Source organism: Salminus brasiliensis, chromosome 4, assembly GCF_030463535.1.
Source record: "Salminus brasiliensis chromosome 4, fSalBra1.hap2, whole genome shotgun sequence".
Lineage (NCBI taxonomy): Eukaryota > Metazoa > Chordata > Actinopteri > Characiformes > Bryconidae > Salminus > Salminus brasiliensis.
In genome coordinates, this window is record NC_132881.1 from 32008434 (window position 1) to 32035540 (window position 27107).

A 27107-nucleotide genomic window follows, 5' to 3' on the forward strand; every position below is an offset into this window, starting at 1 on the left:
AAATAGCTGTTGTTTACTTTCACTAAAATGTCTGCAAAGAAAGACAGAGAGAAGACGTCAGAGGAGAGAGGATGGTCCATATGGCCTCTGAACTGAGGCAGAAGGAGGGTAAATTGTCTGTGCATGTGCAGCCACTGAGAGACACGGAGGAGGACATTCAGGGAGGTTTGATGATCTGGTCACGAGCACTCATTTATCTAATATCAGCGCAAGCACAAACCATTACCCATGTTCGCCCAACTGAATTCAGGAAGAAAGCGGAAGTGCGATGCAGTTTTTGAGCTCTGCATGCAGTAGCATGCGGTTACATTTCTGGGAAGATGCGCGCCAGGCTACAACTTATGGCACGCGGCTATGCGTAGGCTTTGGCATGGACTGGATTTTGGAAGTCTTTCCCTGGGACTAGATAGCACGTTGTGCATGCTCAGCCTTCACTATGTACGTGCCTGGAGATTAGTGAGGTAGTATCATCTTCATTGATGGAAAACTAACATTTTGCACTGAGCATTCCCTACATGGCACATTACAAAAAAACACTGACCTCGCAGTTTAAAATTCTACCAAACATGAAAATTTAAAAGTGCATTGTTCTGTCCCTAGTGTGCATGTGTGTAAAATGTGTGCATGGTGTGAACAGTAATTTCACATTAATTTTATAAAAAAATTAATGAATGAATGAATGGTTTCTGTATCAAAAATGTCCAAATATGTTACTACAGGATGCTGTAGTTAAAACATTTCTAAACAGCAAATGTTCTAAGCCAGGCCGCAGATTTGAAATGAAGAAATCTGCAGTTGCTCATATGGCGGCTACTCAGGCAAGAATCAATGATAATCTGTCATTTCCGTCTACCGGCCTCTTCAAAGACACTACAGTGGAGTACATGCTTCAGTGGTCAACAACCCTGCTCCTGGAGATCCACATTCCGGCAGAAGGTTGGCTCAAACCCTAATCCACCACACCTGATCCATCTAATAATTATCTTTAGAAGTATGTGATTAGCTGGATCAGGTGTGTAAATCTGGGTTGGAGGTGAAGCCTCCCGAAAGGTTTATCTCCAGGGTGTCGGTGATTATGGACACTGCGAATAGCGGACGAGCAAGGTGCACACTTGAATTGAGACATAATTGAGCACAATTCTCCACACTTTTTTTCATAGCGGTTCTACCACGTCACCCGGGAATTGACAGTACACTACAAGGGGCCAGGATACTATGGAGGCAGCTGATCGGAGACGGAGCTTTTGTGACTGAGCGGACGTGTGAGAAGGAAAACTTCTTCCTCTTCCGTGAGACAGAACTCTCTCGCACTCAGCAGAGGAGCACAAACACGCACAAGGCAGAGCAGTACGAGCGGACATTGTGGTGAACTCCTCTAAACTCGCTGCTTAGCACCGGGCCTTCTGAATTTTTCAGGGTCTACATAAGATATGTGCAATTAAGCTTCCTTGAAATTCTACTCCAGAACCCCATGAGAGCAGCCTGAACCGGCAGTGTGCTGAGCACCACGCCCTCCACACTGCTCCTCTCTTCCTCATACACAAAATCCCTCTCTACAAACTACTCATAGTGGAGCAATTTCCTCATTCTAATGCAATCATATGAAATATTTATCTGCTGGCATGAATAATACATTCTAAAAGAAAACAGCCACCTCCACTGATGTGGTACAGTGTTAAGGCTGTGTTGGTATTCGCAGGGCAGGACTGATGGGTTTTCCCTGGAGATCTGGGAGACTGTTGCGCAGACGGCGGTTGTTTGTTCTCTGAATGTTCTGTTCCGCAGAGACCTGAGCCTAGACTTGGCCCACTGAACTCCAAATTCAACCCCCTTTCAGCACAGGCCTTGATCTGCAGCAAACCAAAAAAAAAAAAAAAAAAAAAGCTTGGAGATCAGCCCAAAAGTTAAGAGTGCAATATGAAAGGCCTATCGCCGAGAACACATCCGCCTCCACAACAGGGTTCAGTCAAAGGCGGTTCCCTTATAAGAACGTTCAGAAAGACACATTCATCATTGACTCCTCCAATGCATGACTCTGGACTGTGACGGTTGGAGCTTCCGTTTTTAAAACAAACACTGTTGTTCGTTTGACATAACCAGAGAAAGCAAGGCGTGCATAGGACTGGTGACTTCTACCTGCATTGATCATGCATAGAAATAAACCACTGTAAAGTCTAGAAATGCAAGGAAGAACATCTGCCACTGATCAACAACCTGTGCTGTCAGCTTAAAGGTTTGATACTAGACCACAGAGAACATGCAGCAACCCATACGCCGCTGTATCCCCCCCCACACGGTGGAATAAAGCGCTTATTAACTCTGTTTGACGCAAATGAACTCTTTGACATTTGTCACAGTTTATTTCAGCATTTGTAAAAGGAAACAGGCATGGCACCGCCAGCCGTGGAAGAAGAAAAACACTACAGTAAAAATGACAAACTAACCTGCATAGACAGCTTTTTATTCACGGTTTAATAATCAAATAATTCACTGATGGCTTAACAGGATTCGGAGATCTGATGAATAGCATCTCTTATAATGAAAACCCAGAGACATTTTTTATCCTGCAGTTTTGCAGGGTTTTGGACAAGCTGAAATGCAGAGTTCCTGCCAAACTTTAATTTCCCTTCTGCAACTGCATCTGCCAAGTGTATGAACCAGGCACGGTGCCACACAGGCTAGCATAGATTCAAACGGGCTTTAGAAATGTTCCCTCTCATAAGCCTTTTCCTCATAATCTCTTTTCTCAGAATGCTGGCCCCAAATATTATGTGATTCAACAGCAAAATTTCAGGTCACCGAACCAAGCAAATCCTAGTTTACAGTTTTGCCATGTAGCTAAAAGGTGAGGCCGTCGCAACAATAGCACAAACAGCTCTGAGTCGGCAGAGGAAGACGGGCCACTGAGAAAGAAAGAAAGAAAAAAAAAAAACAACCCGAAAACATCCAATATATTTCATTCAAGACAAACAAAACACGACCAATCATTCGGCCCACAGCGCTGCAGATATGCACGGGATGACAGGGAAAGACTGTGAAACAGTGCACTCCCAGATAGCTGTCGCTGGTAAAGCTACTGACAGGCTGGATATGTCATTTATCATTTGGCAGAGTGAGAGCTATGAGCTTGCGGCTGGGAGACAATCAAGCTGCGCCTGCGTGCGCTGGGGAAGTGAGCGATGTAGAGCTACCTGCCGCCCCAGGGGCTGACGTGTAAGACATGTCCGCATATGTCAGCTGGCATTCTTATCGGCTCCTCGCTTTCATCTCCCAATCACCCTGGCCATTGCTGGGGGGCATGAGGATGAGACACGGGGGGTGGTCAGTAACACTCCAATCCACTGCTGGGGCATGAGCCCAAAAGGGATGTTCCCATCCTGTGTGAAAGGCTGGTTCCAGAGCCAAATGGACATATTTGTATGAATTGGTTTAGGCTTTATTAAGCCTGATCGAATTCTTACGCTTTGTTAAGGCTGTTTTACTGAGTTTAGCTGCTTGGTGCAGAGCGGTGACAAACAGTCATTATCCACTTGCAGCCTATGAGGCACATTCTCAGATGTTAACAAGCAGTTTATGTGTCTGCGATGTGGAGCTGTGTTAAATGTGGAAAATGAAAACAGCCCAAGAAGCACTTGTAATATCTGCAACACCGTGTGCAATTAGTGCTCTGACTGCAGTTCAGCCAGGCCCCTTTTGTCAAAACACAGTTACACTAGCCGCTACACTGTGCTCGGTCATTACACACTTAGTGCTAAGAGTACCTGTCATGGTGTCTACCCTCTGGGGATACTGCACATGGGCTTGCCCAGTCCCAGCTACTGTGTGGCTCCGCCCACTCATGATCGCATACACCTGCGTAGAGATCACTGCCTTCTCATATACAGCCTCCCCTGAGTTTTTACCGAGTCTTGCCATATTACTGCATATCCGAGCTGTTCTGGTTCTGGCCCCTAACTTGGTTCATGGATGCCATGCGTATGCGTGTCTGCTTATGTTTTAACCCCCTTAAAGCTAGACTACAATGGACAAAAGTATTGGGACACCTGCTCATTCTTTTTTTTTTTTTTTAAAGGTATGTGTATGTATTTGTCACTGTACAGCAAAATGTGTCCTCCGCATTTAACCAATCTGGTAGTGAACACACAGACACACACACAGACACACACACACACAAAGAGCGGTGGGCAGCCAACTCCAGCGCCCGGGGAGCAGAGAGGGTAAAGGGCCTTGCTCAAGGGCCCAACAGTGGCAGCTTGCCAAGCACGGGAATCGAACCCACAACCCTGTTATCGATAGCCCGGCGCTTTAACCGCTGAGCCACCACATAGGGGCATAGGGGCAGTGGCAGTGGTGGCTCAGCGGTTAGAGCGCCGGGTTATCGATAACAGGGTTGTGGGTTCGATACCCCCAGGGTTGTGGGTTCGATTGTGTTCACTACCAGATGGGTTAAATGCGGAGGACACATTTCGCTGTACAGTGACAAATACGTGCACCTTTACCTTTACCACTGCCCCACAAGGGTATTAATCAAGGGTATTAAAAACAGTTTCTCCTGCTTTTGCCGTAATTGTCTTTACTGGATTTTAGAGCACTACTGTGTTGATCTGATTGCATTCAGCTATAAAAGCATTAGTGTGGTCAAAACATTTGGACATGTAGTGCATGTCTCAATGGACTTGTAGTGTACGAGCTCAAAAATCCAGTGTGTAGAACTGTACTGTAATGAGTAGCTATGCAATTATCTGGTAAAATTACACTATTGATTGTACCACTGTTTGTGGTAAACAGTTAGCTAGCATGCTAGTCATTAAGTTAACTGCTAAACTGAGTGGAGCTGAATACGTAAGTTCATTTGAATCACCCCACAACTACCAACCAATCAGTGTGCAATACTGTACCGTGGTATAGTACGTAATGACATGGTATAATTAGGTTCATTTTTGTGTTTTACTGTTCTTGCTGCTGTTAGCCTGCCTGCTAATTGCCAAGATAGCTTCAATCTAAGCGCAGCTCCGCACAAAGGTCCAACCACTGCAGTTCTAATATTACACTGATTTGCAGTTATTGAGTGTTCAGCACTGTGCTTTCGATAGCATCAAGTTATTGGATCAAATTTGCTTTGTGTTTTTACTGTTTACAGTTGGCAAGCTGGCTAACAATGGCGTGCTAACAGCTAGCAATGGTTGCTGGTGGCTGCTGGCCAGATACCCTAGGCGGCAGGCGGTCTGGCAAAAACAAACACACGCGTTATTTCAGAGTGTGCCGTACACTTGACATCTGGGCATTTTATATGGGACAACCCTACATTGCATACAGTTATACACACACACTGCACAAAATAAACTACATTCCTAGACAGACTAGAAGAGTCTTAACAGACAAATACTGCAGCCAAAACGAGTGGACAGTCTCTTCAAGCACAGTTATACAAATGTCCATGCATACACAGCATGTGACACTCAGCAAGTGGCACAACAGCACTAAATCAGGCTGAATCCTTGACCGCTGTGCTACGGGTGGTCTTGTCAGAAGATCAAAGCCAGAGCGATCTGCATCCTCCATTTCAAGTTTGCGCTTGTTTTGACACTCACTCACAATCTCTCTCGCCATCTTTATTGTGCACTGCTTTGATGACACATGATGGACTCACTACAACTATGCACAAAAATCCTACCTTTAACTTCCCGTCTTTGAATATTTCTGCTTGTGAGCAAATATGTAAATAGTGTCTGGGAGGGAGATCTGAGATGGAATTTGTTCTGTACATGAACTCTCGATAGCAGCATTTACAGTAATTAATTAAATGGCAAAAGGCTATAAGAGGGTTCAAAGAGTGGCTGAATTCTTGGGGGATTTAATCGGGGCTTTAAGAGGTTTAAGGCCTTATTTAAAGTATAATGATTATTTTGTCGTTTACTCAATGCCCCTTCAGTTTGCCAATAAGTCCCATAATCTCTCGCCATAAGCTGAAGATTCATCTAGGGTATTTCCTCCAGCTGCTCTTACAAAAAAAAGAAAGAAAGAAAGAAAGAAAGAATGAAAGAAAGAAAAAGACTGTTCAATCAGTAAACGCAGCTGTTGATAAGACACTCATTTTCCAATATTTTTTTCAGTAAATCATTATGTGAGGAATTGAGATTGCTCACAGGCTTTCTGCTGCAAATCAATGGAGAGGATGGCCTTACAGCCACGCAAAGCAGCTGCTCTGCAGGCCAGTGCAATGCTGGAGGTGTTGGTCACTGGCCTCCTGCCATAATCGATGAGGAGCTGCAGCAGAAGCTGGGAAGGGTGACTGCTTCTGTCTGACCTGTGCTTAAGTACCAGTGTCTTATCGGAGCAAAGGGGAGCGGGACAGAGCAAGAGGGAAGCCCAGGGTAACGGAGTGTGTATTTGAGTGTGTCTTTGAGAATGTGTGTGTGTGTGTGTGTGTGTGTGAGTGAATAAGGGGGAGGGGACAGGGCAAGGCAGAGAGACTGAAGATAAGAGAAAAGGAAAAAAGGGCAAGGGTGAAAGAGAGAGAGAGGACGGTGAGGGAGAAAGAGGTAGTGGACAGAGATGAGAGAGAGAGAGAGATGGGCAGAGGGCTATGTGAAGCGTGACTTCTGCTTTAACCTTCGTCTCTGGCCACTGATAGGGGGACAGAAGAGGAGCAGCTGCTGTCTTACCGTCAGACATCCCATCAGGCTCTGCTCAAAGGGTCTCTGGAAGGCTCGCGGGTCACCACACCAGTCCAGCAGCTCTGTGGCGGCTGTCTGGAAATTGGCCGGGTTCTGTAAGTGCTGTAGGAGGTAAAGAGAAAAAAAATGAAATAAATGAATAAATAATGATAATATGATACACAATCAGCGAACACATTCAAAACAGTACCAGAAAGACTCGTCTCTGAATTTAATTACAGCCCTATTTTGGCAAATAAATCACATTGACACAGTAATAATGAGAAGGATTCAGACACCACGCTGCATTCTGACACAGCAGATTGACACACAGCACGGCACTCAGTTCACTAATCTATTTCACTAAGTGCTGAAAGTCAAACTTCTTGCTTCTTCCAGTGTAAAACTGGGCCTTTGCACATCTGTTCAGGTATTAGATGCCAATGAGATCCCTCTCTGAACCGAAGCCAAATCATTGTACTGGAACACACACAGCTTAGCGTATCCAGGCTCTTACCTCAAAAGAGATACTAGGATTACTGCAGAATTTAACCTCTCTCTATCGATCGGGCCTTGCTTTTGATCACTGTGCATTTCCTGCTAACTCTGACCTTCGCAGAAAGATGAGATTTGTCTCTGATGAGGTCTTGCAGCATTCGGTGTATTAAAGACATCTCGAGTGAGGAATGTCTTATCATTTCAGGGGCCTGCCTATCTCTCTCTCTCTCTCTCTCTCTCTCTCTCTCTCCTCGCTGTCCTTTGTCTCTGCTTCACTTCTCCTGCATCTGCACGACCCTGCGAAAGACCTGGTCAGTAAAACCCGTGGCCTCCTGGCTGGAACGCAGCTGTGCACTCTACGACAGAACCCCCCCCCCCCACTCTCCCCACCCCCAAACAAAGAGCTCAGTGCTCTTCCAGGCCTCCTCACACCACCCCAGCATGTCCTAATCCACCCTCCTCATCATCTTTTTGTCCTCTAAGATGTAACAGATCCGCAACACTGAAAGCAATAGCCGAGCAGGCTGGCAAACAAGGCGCGCGCAAGAGGCGAGGCTTTGTGGTGGAACTGAATGAGGAGAGGCTTACTCTCTTTTTCCCCCATTTTTATTGAGGCCTGAAATTGTTTATCCACTCCTCAACCACCCCCCAGCCCCCCAAACCCAACACCCCCCCTCCTCTTCCACCCATTCCAGACGGCAACTCACTCACTCGCAAGACATGATGAGAAATTTAAACAAACGAGCGAGTAACCGTGTAACCTCTCCAGATCTCTTGTATGGAGACGGCTCAGTCGCTGTTTGGCCACGGCGAGGAGGAGGCCGCGGACACTCTGAAAACTTCCATTCTGCTCGGCAACGGGCGCCTTCTCTTCTCCGCTTTTGCTGCGAGGAAGCGGCATTGTCTCCGGGGGGCGGCAGAGGTCGCCATTTGAATGGGCGGCTTTGGTGTCCATTGACAAAGAGCTCATGTGACAAAGAGCCAGTGTGTGCTGCCACACAGCCCCGCTGAGTAAATCCTGCACAGCATAAGGGCTACGCAGGCTGTGAAAATTCTCCTCCTGCCACAAAAGCCGGTGGAGAAGAAATTGTGTTCTGAGGCGAGTAATTCTTTGAGTGGATATTCGGAAATGTAATGCACGAGCGCGCTGTAGTGAGAGCGAGAGCGCGAGAGAGAGAGAGAGAAGTCTTCTAAGGATGTGGATGCTAATGCTACAATAGATGGCACGCAAAGTGTTTCTTTACACAAATAAAACAAGCCGTTCTCTGCCAGAGTGTTTATTTATGCAAAACAAGCACTGCCAGCTTCCAAATAGCAAAGAGCTCCCTAACATGACCTCCTCTCCAAAAGAGAGAGGGTGGCTGATAATTGCAGTGTGTTGGAGTGTAGAGACACAAGCTAGCTGATGTGATGACGGTCACACTGTGCTGAGGGTCAGTGAGGCAGTCTGGTTGGCACGGCTACAGCACAGGTGTTCCGAAAGCTCCGGCTAAACCCTCCACCTTTCCCCCATGCCATGATGACACTGTCCAAACACGGCTCGCGCACCACAGGGCACATCTACGCTCCATCACCTGTCACTCCTGATGCACAGCGCCTCCCGCTGCCTTTCCAGCGCCACTCTACACACTGTGGTTAATTGTGGGATAGGTCTGAGGTATATGTGGCATAGGTATAATGACGGCCCAGTCGCTGTTTGGCCATGGCGAGGAGGAGGATAGCAATCACTACTACCCTCAGTATGAGCGGGACTCCCGTCCTCTCAGCACACTTGAAAAACGTATGCTGCGGGGTGGATAACAAGCATGTGGAGGTGGGGCTCAGTGAGGACCAGTGGGAGCATCAACATTTGAAAGGTCGCCGCCCACATGGATTTTCCCAGTGGAAAATCCGTACAATTTCATCATCAGTTGAGGCGGCGTTACAGACGCAGCAGAACTGAGTTTTCAACCATTTGGGGGCGCACTAGCCTGGCCAGGAACAGCAAATGTGTCATTCATTTTTTGCATGAACTGAGCTTCAACCAAATGCTAGTATATGCGAGTATATCTATCTAAAATATGTATATGCTAGTAAATGCAAGTATATCTATGTGAAAATGTTCACATTTATTCCAGATATCCCATATTTTTCATATGCTTTTGATATCCCTTCCCTTTTCCCTTTTGCATGGAAATCAAGGTGCTGAACCTAATGTGACTATTGGCACTTTTTCCACTACATAGTACCTACATGACTCGACTCGACTGGAGCATTTTCCACTACCACAGCTCCCCACCCGAAACATAGCTGGTGACGTTGCAAAACACACTACAATTCAAAATGACATTATCGGAACAGGTTTCCAGGTTTAGAATGGTCAGTTTGTTAACAGTAGCAATTCTTTTTGGTAGTTCAGCACTATTTGTGCTATTTCAGGTAGTGAGAGCAGAACACATCCATAAAGAAAATATGCTGAATAAAAAAGTGAATGCAAGGCTGTTAGGAACAAATATTTGGCAGCTTCATAATATGACATAGCAACCTAAACAACACATACAGAATAGCACATAGCTAATGTAGCTAGTCTGTCAGCGAAATGCATCTATCTAGACTAAAACAGGCTTTGGTGTTACTGGTGACCCATTAAAATAGCTATCTAACTAAAGTGCTTAGAGAAATTAGCTTGGAGATTTTACAAATGGCTAGTTTGTGCTGGATGTCTGCTGAATGTGACGTTTTAGTCCCTACTCGGTCCGCTTGGAGCCATAAGCGAGCAGGTACTAAAAGCGTGCCCAGTTCCAGATTATGAGATGCCAAATTAGCCTAATGGAAAAGCAAAAAGCCAAGTAGAGTCGAGTAGAATAGTGTAAGTACCATGCAGTGGAAAAGCGCCATAAGACCTACTTTGCCTCCCTCTACACAGATCTAAACACAGCACTATAGCGCTGTTTGCTTTATCTCTACATCATGAATAGTTGAATACTCTGCTGATTTGACTAAAGCCATAGGATTTAAAAGCAGAATAACACACATCGGTGGCTCTGTAAAGTTACAGTGAGCGACTGCTATGACACAAAACGACAAACCAGCCTGGAAAACAGTATCCTGCTGATGCTTGGCCCCACCAATCAAAAACCCTATTCTGTGGTCCATGCGTTTTAACCATAGTGGCATTCAGCAAAGCCCAACCAGTAAAACAAATGACCGAAGACAGTCCGGATGTGGAATATGAGGATGCATCTAATCTGAAAAGAGATTCTATCGTCACCTGCTCCATCCGGGAACCTCGCACAGAAGCCATTCATCTCATCAGTTCAGCATGTGAAGCAGGCACATCTGCCTCCTCCAGCGGCAGAGCTCAACAGCTCTACACATTTGTATTCCAGCTGCATGCAAATAGCAATTCAGTCCTGCTCCACAACATAAAAAAGGCTTTCTAATTAAAATTGAGTTGCTCTGCCATGTTTCCCTAATTATTTTCAATCACTGAAATTCCTTCTCATGGTCTTGAAGGGGAATGCGCCAAATTAATTGTTCCGATCATCCGAGATACCAATTTTCAAGTGCTCCAAGGGAAGTGCTGCGAACAATAAGAGTAATATTGAGACAGCTGAATGAGAGAATGGAGGTTTGCTCCATGTAGCTACTCAGTGGTAGGAAAGCAGAAGCAATGCCCCAGACCCTGTGCTTCTAGACTTAAATAAACGTCTCTCTATGGAACTTAAAGTGCTTTGGTATCCTTGCCCCTGAGTGGTGGAATGAGCTTCTCTCAAAGCCTGAACAGTGTCTCTGTTAACTCCCTTGTGGTTTGGAGATCTGCCTCTTTTGTAGAGTAACACAAAGCTGTTCCCACTGTATTTTGCTTCATATTTAACCCATTGTTATAGGGTTATTGTTTGGATATTGAATACACATCCCTGAATTTATTATTCATTATCTTCTGTAAAATATTAATGAATCTAAAAAACGTACACACACACAGGTTACATAGTTCCACCTGTGAGGAACTGTAGTGTGTGCCCTCACACTTGCAGTTCGAAGGGGTGTGTTTTTGCTTTGCCTCCCGCTGATTTCTGCAGAGACAGTCAATGACAGAATGATTGTGAGCACCCCTTCTAATGTTCACACTAAGCTAGCACACTAAGCTTTTAGTTGCACCCATCGCTGACACAGATGTGCAAATGCACACACACAGCTTGTCTAGTACCGGTAGAGCGAATAAACATTAACCTATTGGCACCATGCCTTTTGTCAGGGGTGGACTAGAGGGGTATAAAGCCCCCCAGTATTGAGCTGTGGAGCAGTGGAACTGTGTTCTCTGGAACGATGGTGCTCCATCCAGTATATCTGGCACGAGGTGGTGGTGGTGATCACTTAACATCCTGACCACACTAACACTCATCACAGCAAGGCTCCAGTAGAAAGCCCTAACTGGACAGTAGATACAGTTACTCTAACAAAAGCAGGATCAACTCTTTTCAGTATCCTTGATTTTATATAAAAACCTTTTAATGAGCAGGTGTCTCAATACTTCTGTCCGTATAGTATATGTGGAAGATTGCGAGAGTGGTAGCCATGGAGAAGCTAGTCTGAAATATTACATTATCTAGCATTTCTAAAAATAAGGCGTTTTCTCAGCTGGAACACTGGAGCTGCATTTACTTTTACTCCGGGCAGCTAAACACTCCCACAAAGCGGCCAATGGCTGTGCAAGCCAAGTAATTCATTTCACTACAGTTGGAAAAAAAAAACAATGTGCCTTTTATCCTTACAGATTACACTTGCAATTAGATTATATCAAACAATGATAAGAGTCTCGTTTAATAGGTCATGAATACTTGTAGGATCTCCAGGCTCCTGTTAAAACCAATAAATGCAAATGGAACTATGTAACTCAGCTGTAGGGCTATAGATCTGATAGTGATGTCAGTCAATAGAAGAGAATATCTCATTTAGCGTGACTGACAGCTTTCGGCTGCTCTCTCCCGGGCGCTTGGCTTTTCCAGCAGTCTAGCAGGACTGTGCCGAGGAAGTGCAGGAATGCTGAGGGAAGGCTTGTGTAAATCAAAGTCAGATGACAACGATGGCATGCGTGTGTAGAAAGAGACTGATTCGAAAATAAAGAAAAAAGAATATTATTATCCTTTTACACTCACACTCCTTCCGACAGACATGTTGAGCAGCATCTGATGGGTCTGTTAAAGTCATAATATGGAATTTGTTGAGCCATTTTGTTTATATCGAATTTTACAGCGTATTCCCCCTGATTCTCAAAGAAACACCCAGAGAGACTTCATTTTGTAAACGCAATCGTTCAACCCAATTGAATGGCACTGGTAAGCAAATAGTTTAGTGGTTTAAATTTTGCAGCTTTATCATACGGACTTCTTGCAATCAGAGCTCTGTGTATTCATGTCTAGTCATGTCTACAAGTCCTTCTGTTTTTAGAAAATGAGTTTTAGGGTTGACACCCTTGCACTAAAACTCTACATGGCTCTACAAATTTACTGTTTCACTCATGACTAGATGCCAGAGAGCTGACTTTTAACAAAACGAGATGGAAAAGAGCAGCACAGCAAGTCACAACCCAAAGAGAGAGAGAAAAGAAACGCAGCAGAAAGTCCCCATCAGATGCGCAGAGTATCAGCCTCCCAGGAAGCCGGGCTTCAAAGACAGCCCTGGAGTGATAAGGTGCCCTTGTTTACCAGCAGACAGGATCAGGCAGTACCTGCTCTAGAGAGAGAGAGAGAGAGAGAGAGAGAGAGAGAGAGAGAGAGAGAGAGAGAGAGGGGAAAAAAAACCCAGCACAGAGCCTGGCCCCCAGCCAGCACCCCTAAATCAAAACAGCGCGTCGCACCAGAACGCATGCAAATTCAAACACGCTGACAATCACTAACCTGCACGCTTAAGAATCTCAGAGCTACAAAGGGTTCTTTGAGTGATGCCATAGAAGAGGCATTTTTGATTCTATAAACAGCCATGTTTTCATAATATCAATTTAAAGGTTATTCACACTGGCACATCACACTTTTTACGAGTGTGTGCTGACTGGGACAACTGTCATGAGCGATATACTGCGGCCTAACCACACCACAAATGTGCCATTTCAATTTGATTAATAGGCTTCAATCGATTGCGTTTTGTCTTAAGGGTTCATCAGCCGCGATATGGAACGCGTAATACAGCTGGTAGCATCATTTGTTATGAATTAAGCACAGAAGATGTTTCGACTGGGATCCAGGAACGCCGTACATTTGTCTAATTGAAGCAGCGTCAGCGACAGCGACAGCAAAAGGAAAAGCACATGGAAGAGAAATGCCATAAATGCCCGGGATCACATACAGGCATGTACTAGACTTCAATAAATCTGTCAAGGGACACAAAGAGTCACGCCCACACTCATAACAAACACACCATCGAGTAATTAGCAGTGTCTCAAATCACAAATCGTAGCCCTGGGTCACGACTACCTTTGTGAGTACTGTATGTGACTACAGGTGTGCATGTATGCTCACAATAAGTTTTACTTTAATTTTAAGTCCTTGTGGTGCATACAGAGCTGTTTGCCAGAAATAAAAGGATCCTCCCAATTCATATGACCTTTAAGTGCTGCTCTGGGACACCTGTACTCAAAGCTTTCTGTACAGTTAACAGCTGGCAGTAGCATGCAATAATTCATTCTTCTCATTTGCTGCTCGACACCCATTCACATACCTAATGCATTTGTTTATAGTCATGCTTAATTAGCATCATAGGTGCTTACCGTATTTAATGTCCTATTACTCAGTGTGCACATTGTTGTGTCGTGTATCTGCACTCTGGGTATGCAAACCTGTGTAGCATGTTTTCAAACTTATATTTTTAAACAAACAAACAAATAAATAGGAATTAAATTAAATATGCATGTAAATCAATTGATCTGGGATAGTAAAGGACGGTAATCTCCTCACATATATGGAGGTGTACCCAATTTTCTCCATTTTGAGACACCGGAGTACTTCTGGAACCCTTTGAGAGTGACAAGGAGGGGCAGAATCCAGTGCCTAGCTATAAGAGTAGTAAATACTATGACGCTTACTTTATACTCTGGTCATTTTAAGGGGGGCGGCGATCGTCTACAACGGTAGTACTTGCATTTGGTTTATGAGGGGTCCTAACACTATCTGAGATGATATTAAAGATTCCAAACTAAGAGTTTCCTCAAAGTTTCCAAGAAGCAAACATAATGTCCAAAATAGACCTAAATACAGTATGAAGATGAAACTTGTTTTCTAACAACGATTTTCTTGCTGTGTTCAAACCTCTAAGCTAAAGGCTAAAACAGAGAGACAGGCTAAAACAGACTGAATTTTTTACTCTTGGTATGTGTAGAAGGGAGCTTTCAATTTCATTTGAATAGCAGAGCAAAACAACAGTCACGCGTGATTTCCAACGGTTAAAGGGGTTGTTCGTCAGCTTTCGGTTCAAAATGCAGTTCAGATAATGACAAACATATTTTTTGCTCAGGTGTGTCTAAATTTTTGTCTGGTACACGGAGTCTGTCTGAGTGTGCATGTTTGCACCTCTGCGTCATCCCAAGAAGCCTAGTGTTGTGCAATAGGCCGCAGAAATGCTGTGGAAAAGGGCCGTAGAGGAGAAGAGTAGAACAGCACTCAGGATCTGAGCCCTGGCCTCATTCTGCAACCTGATCCAGGCCCAGCCAATGGGAAGGCTAACAACACCATTTAAGGTAGCCCACAGAGCAGAGAGAAGGCCAAGCAGCCGTGAAGGCTCAACTACCAACTGCACACATGTGTCACTGCTTAGGCTATATTTGTATGAGGCCTTTATGTAGGGCTGCAACAGAAGTATAGGCAAGTGTTGCTTTTTGTTGTTTTGACAGAGAAATGTAACACAGACAGGTTCTCACTACATGCTTTGCTTTTCTATATAATATATAGTTACAAATATCATGTAACTGAAGCCCATTACATAGGCCTACATACAGCTACAATGCATTTCACGATATCACAGCTATATTCCATGTTTGATTTCAGAATAATCTGCAGTATATTGTTGAATTCATCTTCACATTGGAGGAGTCTGCTGTTTGTGTCTGATACTGGCGGTGCTCACCTGTTTGATGCACAGCAGTCTGTCATTGGTCTGCTGTATGTGCCTGTCCATCGAAGGAATCGAGTTCATCTTGATTGCTGTCTCTTTCTCTCTACCTGGAAGCCATTAAAGTTCTTCTCCCTGAGAAATGGACAGACAAAGAGAGGAGTGTGTCAACGAGGAGGCGAGAGTGAGCCAGAAAGCACTCTGGAATAGATGGCTGAGCTCCTCACTGCCTCAACAAGGCCCTGAAAGACACTGAGCGTTCAGGCCACTTTTTCCACCCCCTTTGGTTTTCAAAAATAAGACATGAACACGACCCATCCATCTCTCACTGGGCCAGAGTGGGTCTGTGGAGCAGTGATGATGCTGAGGAGCTGCAGAGACCAGAACTATGTGACAAAAACAAACTAAACAAATAATATCTTGGAGTAACCAAACCCTTTATTTCAATATTATTATACATTGTGTATCATTTCTGTGCCTTGAAATTTGACAGCCTCTCATTTACTTTCATATATTTTCACTGTTGCCGCTACCATGAATGTTCAATATTCTGAACACATATATAACGGCTTATAATGCTAATTATATATATAATTATATCACCGCCTCTATTTATTTACATTTACGGCATTTAGCAGACGCTCTAATCCAGAGCGACTTTCTGTATTATAATTGATATTTTGTATTACTGAAAACCTACAGTGACGTATCCAAACTTATGAATAGTATTATATGTGACGAAAGTAAACTTTTTCTAGATATTAAGACACACACAGACACACACACACGATCAGTTCTGATTGAGATGAGACATTTCTGCACTGGCATACCTCAGCTTGCTTAAAAGGCAGCGGAGTCACCTTACTGTTTGCATAGCTCAGGAGTTAGGTTGTCCTCGGTTACCCGTCCACAGGCCGCCCTGTCATGGATACACTAGCTTCTAATCCTTAAAGGTGCCAAAGCACCAGCCCACATTCTAGCCCTAGGACAAGATGGTAGCGGGGTCTGTCCTAGGCTGAAAGCTAACCCTGCTCAACCGGCTTTAACTATCGCTTCTCTCCAGCTCCTTAAAAACCAAACAGGACTAGCTCAGACTGCAGCTAAGCACACTACGTGAAGTCAGGGAGGGCTGTGTTTTTCTCTTTTCAGAGACACGGCTCTATCGCAACATTCCAGACAAGGCCGTTCAGCTAGCTGGGCTAACCGCAGACTCGCAGTGGTGGCCGGTGTGTTTACACTAACGACGAATGATGCTTGTTACGGCGCTAAAACAAAGCTATGACTTATGCTATGGTATGTTGATTCTGTTTGATTCTATATGAGCCATCGCGGGGCCTTGATGTAAACCAGCAAATCAGAGCTCAGAGTTCATCAAGTTATTTATGAGCACTCCATAATAGGGAAAACTGCTAGGCCATTCTAGTGTCAAATCACAGGGCTATAAATGGGCATATCAAAGCGCATCTGAGCATTTTTCACCCTGACCAAAATCACACACCTTTTACAATTTACTACAAAGATGCAAATAAGATACTGGATAATTAATTAATTAAGTGATTGATTGATTGATTAATGAATTAATTAATTCATTCATTCATTAATTCTGGGGCCCCTTTAAACCCAAACCCACAGATGCATTCAAGCACTAGCTTCAAGCACAATAAGTTCAGTGACATAAGGTGGACGCTTTAACGGGGCATGAGGTGTTTGCAAGCAATTACGTTCAGAAAAGCCTCCCAACTTGCGAGCAGAGGCTGCATCCCATCAGCGTGTCTATTACATGGTGTTAAAGGTATCATGCCTTACATTCAAGGTTATCAATTTTGCCTTGCCGGCTGATTTACAGCTACATTCAGCGAGGGATAAATCCAGGGTCCCTGGGTCGGCCTGTAACTCATGCACTGGGGGGGGGGGGGGGGGGGGGGGGTGTCACGTGGCCCGATAAATAGGTGCTGAGCAGGGGGAGGCAGGACTCCATTCCTCATCTGCTCAATTTATCGCCATCACTCTCACAAATTCCTCCACCCAAACAGGCAGAGAATTCCCCCAGCATGCGGCGCCCGCGTCCGCCCGCTGCCACAGCCTGATAAAGCTCGCTTCACGCACCTCCGCCGGCAGAGTGACAGCGAGGAGCGGCCGCCATGGACGCGCTTTGGGTGCTGGAACGCATTGCATTTGGGGGTTCTTAAGGAGAAACAGCTCTGAGCGTCCTGACATGCTCATTAATGAAGCACTAGACGTGTACGGTAACCGGGGATGACAGGCATGCACTTGCTGGCTCTTTAATAGTCTAGTAGGTCACACAAAAGAAAAATAAACTGTGGGTTTATTCTAGGAGTCACAGTGCTCGGTTTGGCTCTGGTTAAATTTAGCTGACTTAACCTAAAAGACGCTGTTGGAAACCGGAGCCAAGCTGGCAATTTAACTCCTTAACCCTCGAGCTTGTTGTTGAGTTACTGGTCTTAAAGGAGTAGTACATCTTTTTTTTTCGACAGGCATAAAGATATACAGCCCCTTATAAAGGCTTAAATCAACGAGCATCAGTTGTCATAACACTTGCTGGGGTGAAATGACATCAACATGGACAAATACCGTCTTTATGACCACAGATGTTTGCTAGTATGCCCCTTTTTATATGTTTAACCAAGGCTGATGATACACTTACGCAGGTGTTAAGTAGGCTTGTAGATTCTACCCTTCAGTAAGGTGTTGCCTGTCATCTGCGGTATCAAGATGAGACAGAAAAAGACTGAAGTAGTCCTCCAAGGCCTCTTGTTCAGTAACTATCATGAATTATGCGCCAACTGCTATGAAACTAAGATGTATGAGAGTGAGGTATTGAAGCGTGTCTCTTGCAGTTACAGTAAAAAGGAGCTCAGTCAGCTCCTCTCCGGCGATATGTGGGCCAGTACAGCTGCAGTGCCAGCTGGTGGCCAGCAGATGTCTCCCTGCCCTGCTGCAGTCCGGCTACCAGCGCAGAACTACCGCATGTTCCTTTAAGCCTTTACAAGCGCTACAAATCCTCCGCTCCAGCTCACTGACAGGACACTCTCAAACCTGCGGCTTGCCCAGCCGACCTTGTGGCTATTGATTAACTATTTCCCACCGAACCCTGCTGTCTCTCACGCTTGCAGCTAGCAGCCAAAACAGAGAGAAACGGAGAGAGGGAGTTAGTTAGAGACGGCAGGAGAGAACAGAAGTGGTGGAGGGTAGCTATTCTCTCTCTCTCCCTCTTTTTCTCCCTCTGTCTCTCTCGCTCTCTCACTCTTTCCCTGCGGTCGTAGGATTTGTTTGCTGTACAAAATCATGGCTGCACGCGTCAGGAGGAAGACGATGACATGAAAACATCACTGCAGCGGCTGCCCAGCATCCTGTCCAGTGACGCAGACCAGCGGTGGAGCGGAGCCCAGAGTCCAAGCCCGCTCCTCCCTCACTCTTCTCTTCCTCTCTTGCTCCCTGTCTCTCTCTGCTTCTCTGTCCCTCAGGCAGGGAGGGTTGGAAAAACACCAGTTATATAACACACCAAGTACTTCAATGAAAACAAACCCGTGTCCTCGTTATTCAGAGAGCACCAGGAGCTCACCATGAAGTCATTCCAAACACAAAGTTAAACACTCAGCCAGCCCCACATTTTCTACTGCGTGTAAGTAAGTATGGCCCAAACATTCCTCTGGGCCCGCTAAGCAACAAAATGTGGGTCCTATAAATATTTGCTTGCATTTGCCCTTTAGTAAGCAGCCCCAATGCTGTGCCCTTACGCGCTGCTCAGTATGCAGCCATATGAATCGCATCAGTCTGTACACAATTAGAGGAGGTGATACTCAGGGATTACACAACAAACCCATCTGGGCATGAAACGACCCTCCGAAGCGGAAGGAAGATTAATCATATCAGAGGAGCGGGCCGACTAATAACGCATACCGGCAGAGTGCAAAAACAAAAGCCAGGAAGAGGAGCAAAAAAAGAAATAAATGAAATAAATAAAATGAGTGGAAACCCACTCTGCCTTAAACTGAGAAGCAGGGGAGTGAAGCAGAGGACCAATCGGAGTGAGAGAGGTTGAGAGAGAGTGAGAGAAATTATCTCTTCATAATCAGACACATGCCGCATGAGTGACTTCTGTATTTCTGCTCACAAATGACTACCTTTTCAAGCTCTCGCTCTCAGAATAGCATCAGCCGTTCTCCCAGGTTAAGGACGCACACTGAGCGAGAGACTGATACCAGCCACTAACACCATTCAGAGGAGAAAAAGGCCAAGCTTAAAAGACTGATCATAATTACAGCTCACACAAAGATCTGCCACAACAGATATGAACAGCTCCACGCTCCCAAAGCGCCATTATTTCACACGCTGAGAATCTGCCTGACACTGAACAAATAGCTTTAGTAAAGCCTGCAGTCCTGTAGTGGTATATTCCTGTTGTGTATACAGCATATGGGGGTTTTTCCTTCTCTAGCACACCTGGTCCAGCAGATCAGCCAATCTACCAGCCCTCCCTATGCAGGTAAAGCACTGAAATGTGCAAAGCAAGCCTTGAGTGAACCACAGTTTTCCCGGTCACCTCTTCTTCTAGGAAATGTAGGGATGAATGTTCAGCCCTATTTCTCTGCATCTGCTGGTCAGAGAGGCACAGGTTTTGCGTTCACCGCTGTGCTCTGCTGCCTCCGATCGATCGGTCGCAGGATAAACATCCACGCTTTCACAGCCAATTTGGAGACGCGCTAGCCAAGCGAGGCCAAGCAGCCCTTCACCTAGTGGGTATGAAAGGAATGGAGGCCCGATCATCCCAATCATCAATATGTCCATCAGAAGGGCTCCCTGTACAGTCAAGAAATGTAAGTTGCGCTTTAAGCCACCCTTAAAGGACACGTGCTTTACACCTGCATTTCTGGACAAGCTGAAGGATACACAACCAGCACTGGACGTTCTGCCCACTTCACCAAAGTTACATGGTGCAGGTTCTGGCGTAGTGCAGTTCTGGAGGAGCAATCCTAGAGGTGCTAACCTCCATAATACAAGTCAGTGGAGCGTCAACAAGCGTTATTTTAAGAACAAAATGCTACATTATGATGCCTAAAAGAAGAAGCCTTGAAGATTTGTCCAAATACGGCTTTTTAAAGCGTCCACAAAATATTAACGGAAATCGGACAGGAGTTGCTCGAGTCGTATCAGGTCTGAAGGCTGATTTGACTTTTTTTTTTTTTTTCCTCCCAGTGCGCTGCTGCAGATGCACGACCCCGGTCAGTGGCCTCTACACACAGCACAAAGCAGCGTTTGTTGTGTGCAGGGAGCTGGGCTGGGTGAAGGCGCTCTACTGCTTGCCATTGTCCTGCCCCAAAATGTGCCATAATCCCCTGAGCAGTCTCTTCGACTCAGTATGTGTGTGTGCGTGCGCGAGTGCGCGCTGGCCTCCTCCTGCCCCCGCCTCTCCCTTTTCTTCTCTCCTCCATTCCCTCCTGCCAGTCACTCTCCCCCTCCTCCCGCCCTCTCTTTCTCTCTCTCTCTCTCTCTCTCTCTCTCTCTAAACCCCCCTCCCTCTGCATGTCTCTCTGTCTCTCTCCCTCTCTCTCTCTCTCCGGAGCCCGGGGAGCATGCTGCTTTAACAGGCTGGGGAATGGATTCATTTCATCTAATGTGGTTTGGTCTGCAGCAGAGCCACTCACCCTGAGCAAGAGGCTCCCCACTGCAGTCATGTGTTTTCATACAAGCCAATCAACACGGCCGCACCAGCCTGGCCTCTTTCCCTCCCACAATCTCTCTCTCTGCCTGCCTCCCTCCCTCCCTCCCTCTCTCGCTCGCTCTTCCTCTCACGCTCTCTATTTATTCCTTTCACTCACTCTACCTTCCCCTTACTCTCAGACTGACTCCCCCCTTTCCTCTCTCTCTCTCTCTCTCTCTCTCTCTCTCTCCCCTCCCTTTTCTCCCGCCTTTCTCTTTCACTCCTTCCATCTGCCTATGGCTCTCTATTTCACACTGTCCAGCAGGCACGGACTGCCTTTACTCTGCTTTTTTCCTCGGCTCTGGATCTCCAACCTCAAAGCCTCCTGCCTTCATTCCTCCCTTCGGATCAAATCTAAACACCAGACTGAAGACCGGAGAAAGCTATAAATGCAGGGGATTTCATCCTTTGACTTTGGTCTCCAAACACTTCAACGTAAAGCCATTTTGAAAAGCGAACCATCGCAAATCAAAAGCACTACACATCTAATGCTGCCATTACCTGGGTCAGTAATAACACTAGTCACTACCACGGTATCTGTCAGCAGTAACATCACTGCTGCTATTTTTGCCGCGGACCACCTCTTCCCCGGAGAGACTGATAAGGTTGGATATTATGCAGTCAGCTCCGAGCTAATGCTTAATCCTGGCCAGCGCTCTGTAAGGCAGGGAAGAGAGAGAGAGAGAGAGAAAAAGAGATAGACACTGCTGGGGCTGAGATGAGGCAACAGGAGGCCACTGAGCAGGAGAATGAGGCCTTGACAGAAAAACACAGGCTAACAAGAAAGACTTCTGGGCCAAAACTAAAAAGTTGTACACCTGCAGAAATGCATTTAACAGCATTTTAGAGCTGAAATGACTGAACCATCTGCTCCAACACAAACCTAAAACTGGCACCTAAAGCTACTGCATAAACTTACACCTACAAAGCGGAAACACCAGCTTTGTAGGTTCGCCAGAGACGGTTAGCCTATCTATTGTCATACACAACTTGTAGATATACAAGATCAGCAGTTCATTGAGTAAATCCAGCATTTAATAAAAGACTTAAGACTTTTATTAGGATTTACCTGCAGAAATAAGTCTTGCTTTTTGTGTGAAAGGAAGTTGGTGGAGTTGGTTTTGGCCTGATACTGATTATGGAGATGTGTTGTACATGAATGCCTCTGCTCAATGTCTTCATATGCTGGACAGTGTGTATCCCAGGGCTTCATTCTGAATTGTGGTCCTCTTACTCATCATGTGTGTTACATTTAAAAATGAACTGGTCTTCCATAGGAGGTCTTCTCTCTTGAGGGATCCAGCGAGTTCAAGGTAGGGGGTTTCTAATAATGTGGATGCCGATTTCATATTGGCACAGAAAGAAGAAAAAGCAGGTGGGGACACACACCAAAATCAATTTTGAAAGATACTGAAAAGCATCCACACAGAAGTCATAGCTGTTTATGCAGCTCATTTTTACACCACCGTGGAGACACTGTGACCTTAGTGTGCGTGACCTTGCCCCTAGTTGAAGCAGAGAGGCATCGATGAAAAGCACATCGCTAACAGAGGGCCGCCCTGAAAATAATGTCAAGCCAGCGTTTCTTCTGCGCTCACAGCCAAATGGTTCCTGGCCCCATGCTGCTGTAGCGAGGGGGGGGGTCCGGAGCTCAGATAATATCCACTTTAATTTCTCACCTGAGGCGAAGTGCTGAGGAGAGAGAGAGCTGCCGCCAGCAGCCCGCGGCGCAGTGGCCATTTTTCATCAGCTCCCTGCACCTTGCGCACACGCTGTAACCTCTGTGGCTTCTCTGCTGTAGGGCTGCAGTGGTAAGCCAACGATAGCGAACGTGGAAAAGGTGAACAAGCTGCTATATTGTTTGCTTAAAACACAGACATTGTATAACGTTCATACGAAACATGGTTATTCTAAAAGACTGTAAAACACTACATCATGCTGGTTGCATAGACAGAACTGAGAACTGTCGGAACTGAGTGATGAGCGATGCAGGGAGGGCCAAAGTGAGAGGAGGCCACAGTTATCCACAGTTATCCACAGACGGATAACTAAGACGAATCGGAGAGGCCTAAAAGCCAACAGGTTCATTAGCTGTAGAAAGTTCACAGGGTCAGGACTGCGGTCTGGAAAGCTGACCTTGCACTGATGGCTACAGGTGGAGCTGCTACCAGCTCCTTCCAGCCGAAGCGCCAGCTTAACCACAGGACAGCCTTGCCGTGGAAACATGTACGCCATCGCTCTTTAAAGCAAATTAATTAGCCAATAAAGGGAGTGATTAAACAGCAAATGAGCTCTTTTATATGGGGACTGTTCCTGTGGTCTGAGGCCATGCACTTTCCAAATCGGGACGCCCAGCTCCAAAATTGAGAGCAGCTGTTTAACAATTTGATATTTGAGAGCATTTGGCAGCTATAAATATTGAACAGCAGCATGGTGCCAGAGGTCCCTACAATGGCAGGTATGTGCAACCAGATACCCCAGGGACAATCCCCCACGTTCCACGAATGTACAGAGGGAAAGGGCCGTGGGCGCGCGGGGGCCTCCGCGATTCACAGCGTGCAGGGAGGCCGGGGCTGTGAAAAACTCCAGCCAGCTCAGATAAGAGTTCAGCGGCTCGGCGTGGCACTCGGCCTGCTCGACCTGACACAGCCACAAATCATTGGGTGCGCAAGTCACAATTTAACTCCTCACTCTTATCACTGCGCTGGCCAGGACTGGACAGGCAAAGAGAGTGAGTGAGAGAGTGAGTGATGGAGGGAATGAGTGATTGTATATGTGTGTGGTGTGTGTGTGTATGCGTACACACACACACACACATCTCACACATTTTATGTTTGTTTATAGCTTATCAAACCTAAAACAATATTTTTAGCAAATCCTAATGCACAGTTACTTCATTTCCATAATATATAATGTTTAATAAAAATGAATATGGTCTATGCAAAAGTTAAAAGTTACAAAGTCAGGACTTAGTAATAACCCCCTGGATTTCAGAGCTTGCAAAACACTTTTCGTAACCAGCTAAAAGTCTTTTTGTTCTTATAGCTGGAATGTTTCCCACTCCTTCACAGAAGGCCTCTAGTTCTCAGATTCCCTGGGTTATCCTGCATGCACAGCTTGTTTATGGTCTATCCACTAACTTTATACAATGTTTAGGTCAGAGGGCTGTGAGGGCCAGTCTATGTCTCTTCAGCTAGTCCATGGTGGTTTTTAAGGCATGTTTTGGAACATTTTTCCAAATTCCTGTTGTAAAAGCCATCTTCTTTTCAGCTTCAGCCTTTTAACAGACAGGTTGACGTGTATCCAGGATTTGCTGGAATAGTGTGGAATCAATGTTTTCCCCTCATGCAGTATTGCTAAATGCCACTGGCCACAATACGACCCCCAAGGCATAGATTCACCCTTATTCTTCACAGAGGGTAAGGTTCAAAAGAGTTCAAAAGAGTGATGTGACAAAGTCGCAGGCAAGTATTTGGTTCTTATGCCTCTTTCATGCAGATTATGTTTGCGCAAGCAACACTGCACAGTGGAATAGTGCACCATCAGTCTTGTCACAGCTAAACTGTGAGTTGTCCACTTGACCAGCATATGAGCAGGTATCTCCAAGAGGTTTTTTGGGCTTTCAGAAGTCGTGGCCTCCACAATTGCCTTAAAAAACTATCTCTCAATAAAAATACAGTTGCGTGTGGGGTACTGGTCTTCAAGTTTTGTTTTTTTTTTTTTGCAGAGTTCAAAAAAAAGGAAAAATTGCAATTTTGCATGCACTGTCTTTTTGAGCCATGTCTGGACATCTTCACGCTATTTTCATCTTTTTAGCAGAAACCAGTTGCCAGAACACAAGCTTCTGATCATAGATGGAATTACTCTTTTCAAATGTTCAGGAATAATGCTAGATATGCTAATAAATCTTGATAGTTCTGCATAAATAAACGGCATAAATGTCACCTCAAACGCAGATCATCAAATGTTTCATTTTGATAATGCTCGTTATCGCTTCATCGCCCAGGCTTAGCGTGGCGACAAAAGCACATCCAGCATTCCAGTGTATCTCTCCTTTTGACTCGACCCTAGATTCTCTCATTTGTCAGAGATTGCCAGCTGCCTGGCTTGAAAGGCCTAGCGTAAATAAACCAAGAGTTGTTTCCATCCTGCAGTGGAACACAGGGGCCCTGAGCAGCAAAGCCGGTCCATGCAGACTCTTATCTCTGCTCGCAAAGACCGGACCGGTTCTCCACGCTACATTGCATCCTTTTAGCCTACATTATCAGCAGAAACAAACACAGATCAATCGGGGAATGTTTAAGTTTTACTTTTCACTTTCACTTCCCTTGATGTGAAAAGCACTGTCTAGTCTGCGGTTATCGATGGAAGGGAGGAGTCATGCGTTCAAAAAATCAGGTCACAGTGAGGCTCATGACCGCCAGTGAATCTCTCATGTGCTGTTTGAGCTAAAAATAGAGCCTAATGCACATCACGTCCAGACAACCACTAAATATCTCTCAGAGTATAAAAGAAGCTCCCAAGAAGGTTGAAATGCTCACAGCAGACAAGGGAGGTACAAAGAATGCTCCAGAATGCCTCGGCTTCATCTATGCCAAAAGCAACGGGTTTGTGTTTGCTGGGATATAAATTTTCCTGGACTTCAGAACAGGTTGTAACAGTCGAAGACGTTAGTGTCTTTTGTTATTCCGCTATTTTGTCCCCAGCAGAAAATGTGGTTCTACTTTCATAAAGATACTTAAATCTTAAGACTTCTAATTTAGGGTGACAGCAGAGAGGAGGAATTCCGGGCCGGGCTTTTTGGAAAAGCCGTAATTTACATTCTCGCAAAAGTTCGTAAAAAGAGAGAGGTTGTATTTCAGGCAGAGTGAAAAAAGCTCCGTCTTTATCTACAGGCAGAGAGGAGCGCCTCACAGGCATGAAAGCTCTAAGTGAGAAGGTGGGCCATACAGGGTGCAGTAAACCTAACCTGGCGGGCACGGCTCCAGCTCGAGAGTGTCGGTGCGCTCACAGCGCGCTGCCGCTGCTGAATAGGTAAGCTGAGAAATTCCACGGCCTTCTGTTTCAGGCTCGGCCCAAAAGTGCTGAAACATCAGCTCCTGAAGACGTTGCACTGGGCATGCTGCTTGCGCTCTCCCACACTGGAGAAACAACCCATTTCAAGACATGCAAACACACACACACACACACACACACACACACAATACACAGCTGCCAGTTCGGCTGTGTTTATAGTACTGATTTGGCAACGTAGTGTGAAGTAGCTCTGGACAATCGCAGATGTGATATGGCTTGTATCAATCTTTTTAAATGTACAGAACATGTACAACATATGAGGGAAGCTGCATTCGAGTCTGATAGTTTGATAGGTTTTCAGCAGGCAGCAAACTAAGCCAATCTTTAAAAAGTTAGCAATTTAGCATTGAGCCATTTCTTGGAAGAGCTCATGCTATTTTCACCTTTTTAGTAGAGACTAGTAGCAAGAACACGAGCGCCTGATCAGTGCTGAGATGAGATGGACTAGCTCTTTCCAGATTTTTGGGACAAATGCAAGTGATGCTAATAATTAACAGATGGCTGTCTAGTACCGATTATGTGAAAGACCTCCTTTAAGTTTACCTTCCATTGTTTACATTCATGCTTGGCATAATAAAATGTAACACACAGAACAGTCAGTCAGTTACACTGTGCAACGCTATGCATTTGCTGTCATGTGATATGGTATCAAAGTCTTCGTATCGTTCTACACGCTGCACTGTGAAGTTGTCACCAATACTCATGCTCTACAACGCACTCTGCAGACAGAGTACACGCTGCTGCAGAACGCAGGTATCACGTGTGTACAGTTATTCACTCATAACAAACGCATGATCACTCAAGGCCTCCAGACAGATGCAAGAGTACAAATGAGGGTGTGTGTGTGTCTGTACTATAGACAAAAGACTACACAAGCGGTATGACAACGAGGCACACAAGCAGAAAAATAAAGGGGACTCGTCTGCATGTGCAGACACAGTTCCAGGTCTTGACAATCAAAGCAAGCAACTTCTCCTTTAGGAACCCAGCATGGCGACCTCCTGTGCCGCAGCTCCTGCCGTGCCGGAGTTTTCTTCTGTTTTATGCGACAAATCTAATTAGCGAGAAAACTC

At 45.5% G+C, this 27107-nt stretch overlaps 1 protein-coding gene across 9 annotated transcripts in view; it reads right to left on the minus strand.

Annotated features, from left to right (window-relative positions):
* zmiz1a (zinc finger, MIZ-type containing 1a) overlaps positions 1 to 27107 on the minus strand; it is a 145419-nt gene that overhangs the window by 35864 nt on the left and 82448 nt on the right. For all 9 annotated transcript variants that reach the window (XM_072678053.1, XM_072678052.1, XM_072678050.1 and 6 more), the window contains 2 exons: positions 15252 to 15371; positions 6666 to 6779 (listed from right to left, as the gene is read on the minus strand). In XM_072678053.1, coding sequence (XP_072534154.1) covers positions 6666 to 6779; positions 15252 to 15320 — 183 coding nt within the window. In that variant the 5' untranslated portion in view covers positions 15321 to 15371. The remainder of the gene's footprint in view (positions 1 to 6665; positions 6780 to 15251; positions 15372 to 27107) is intronic.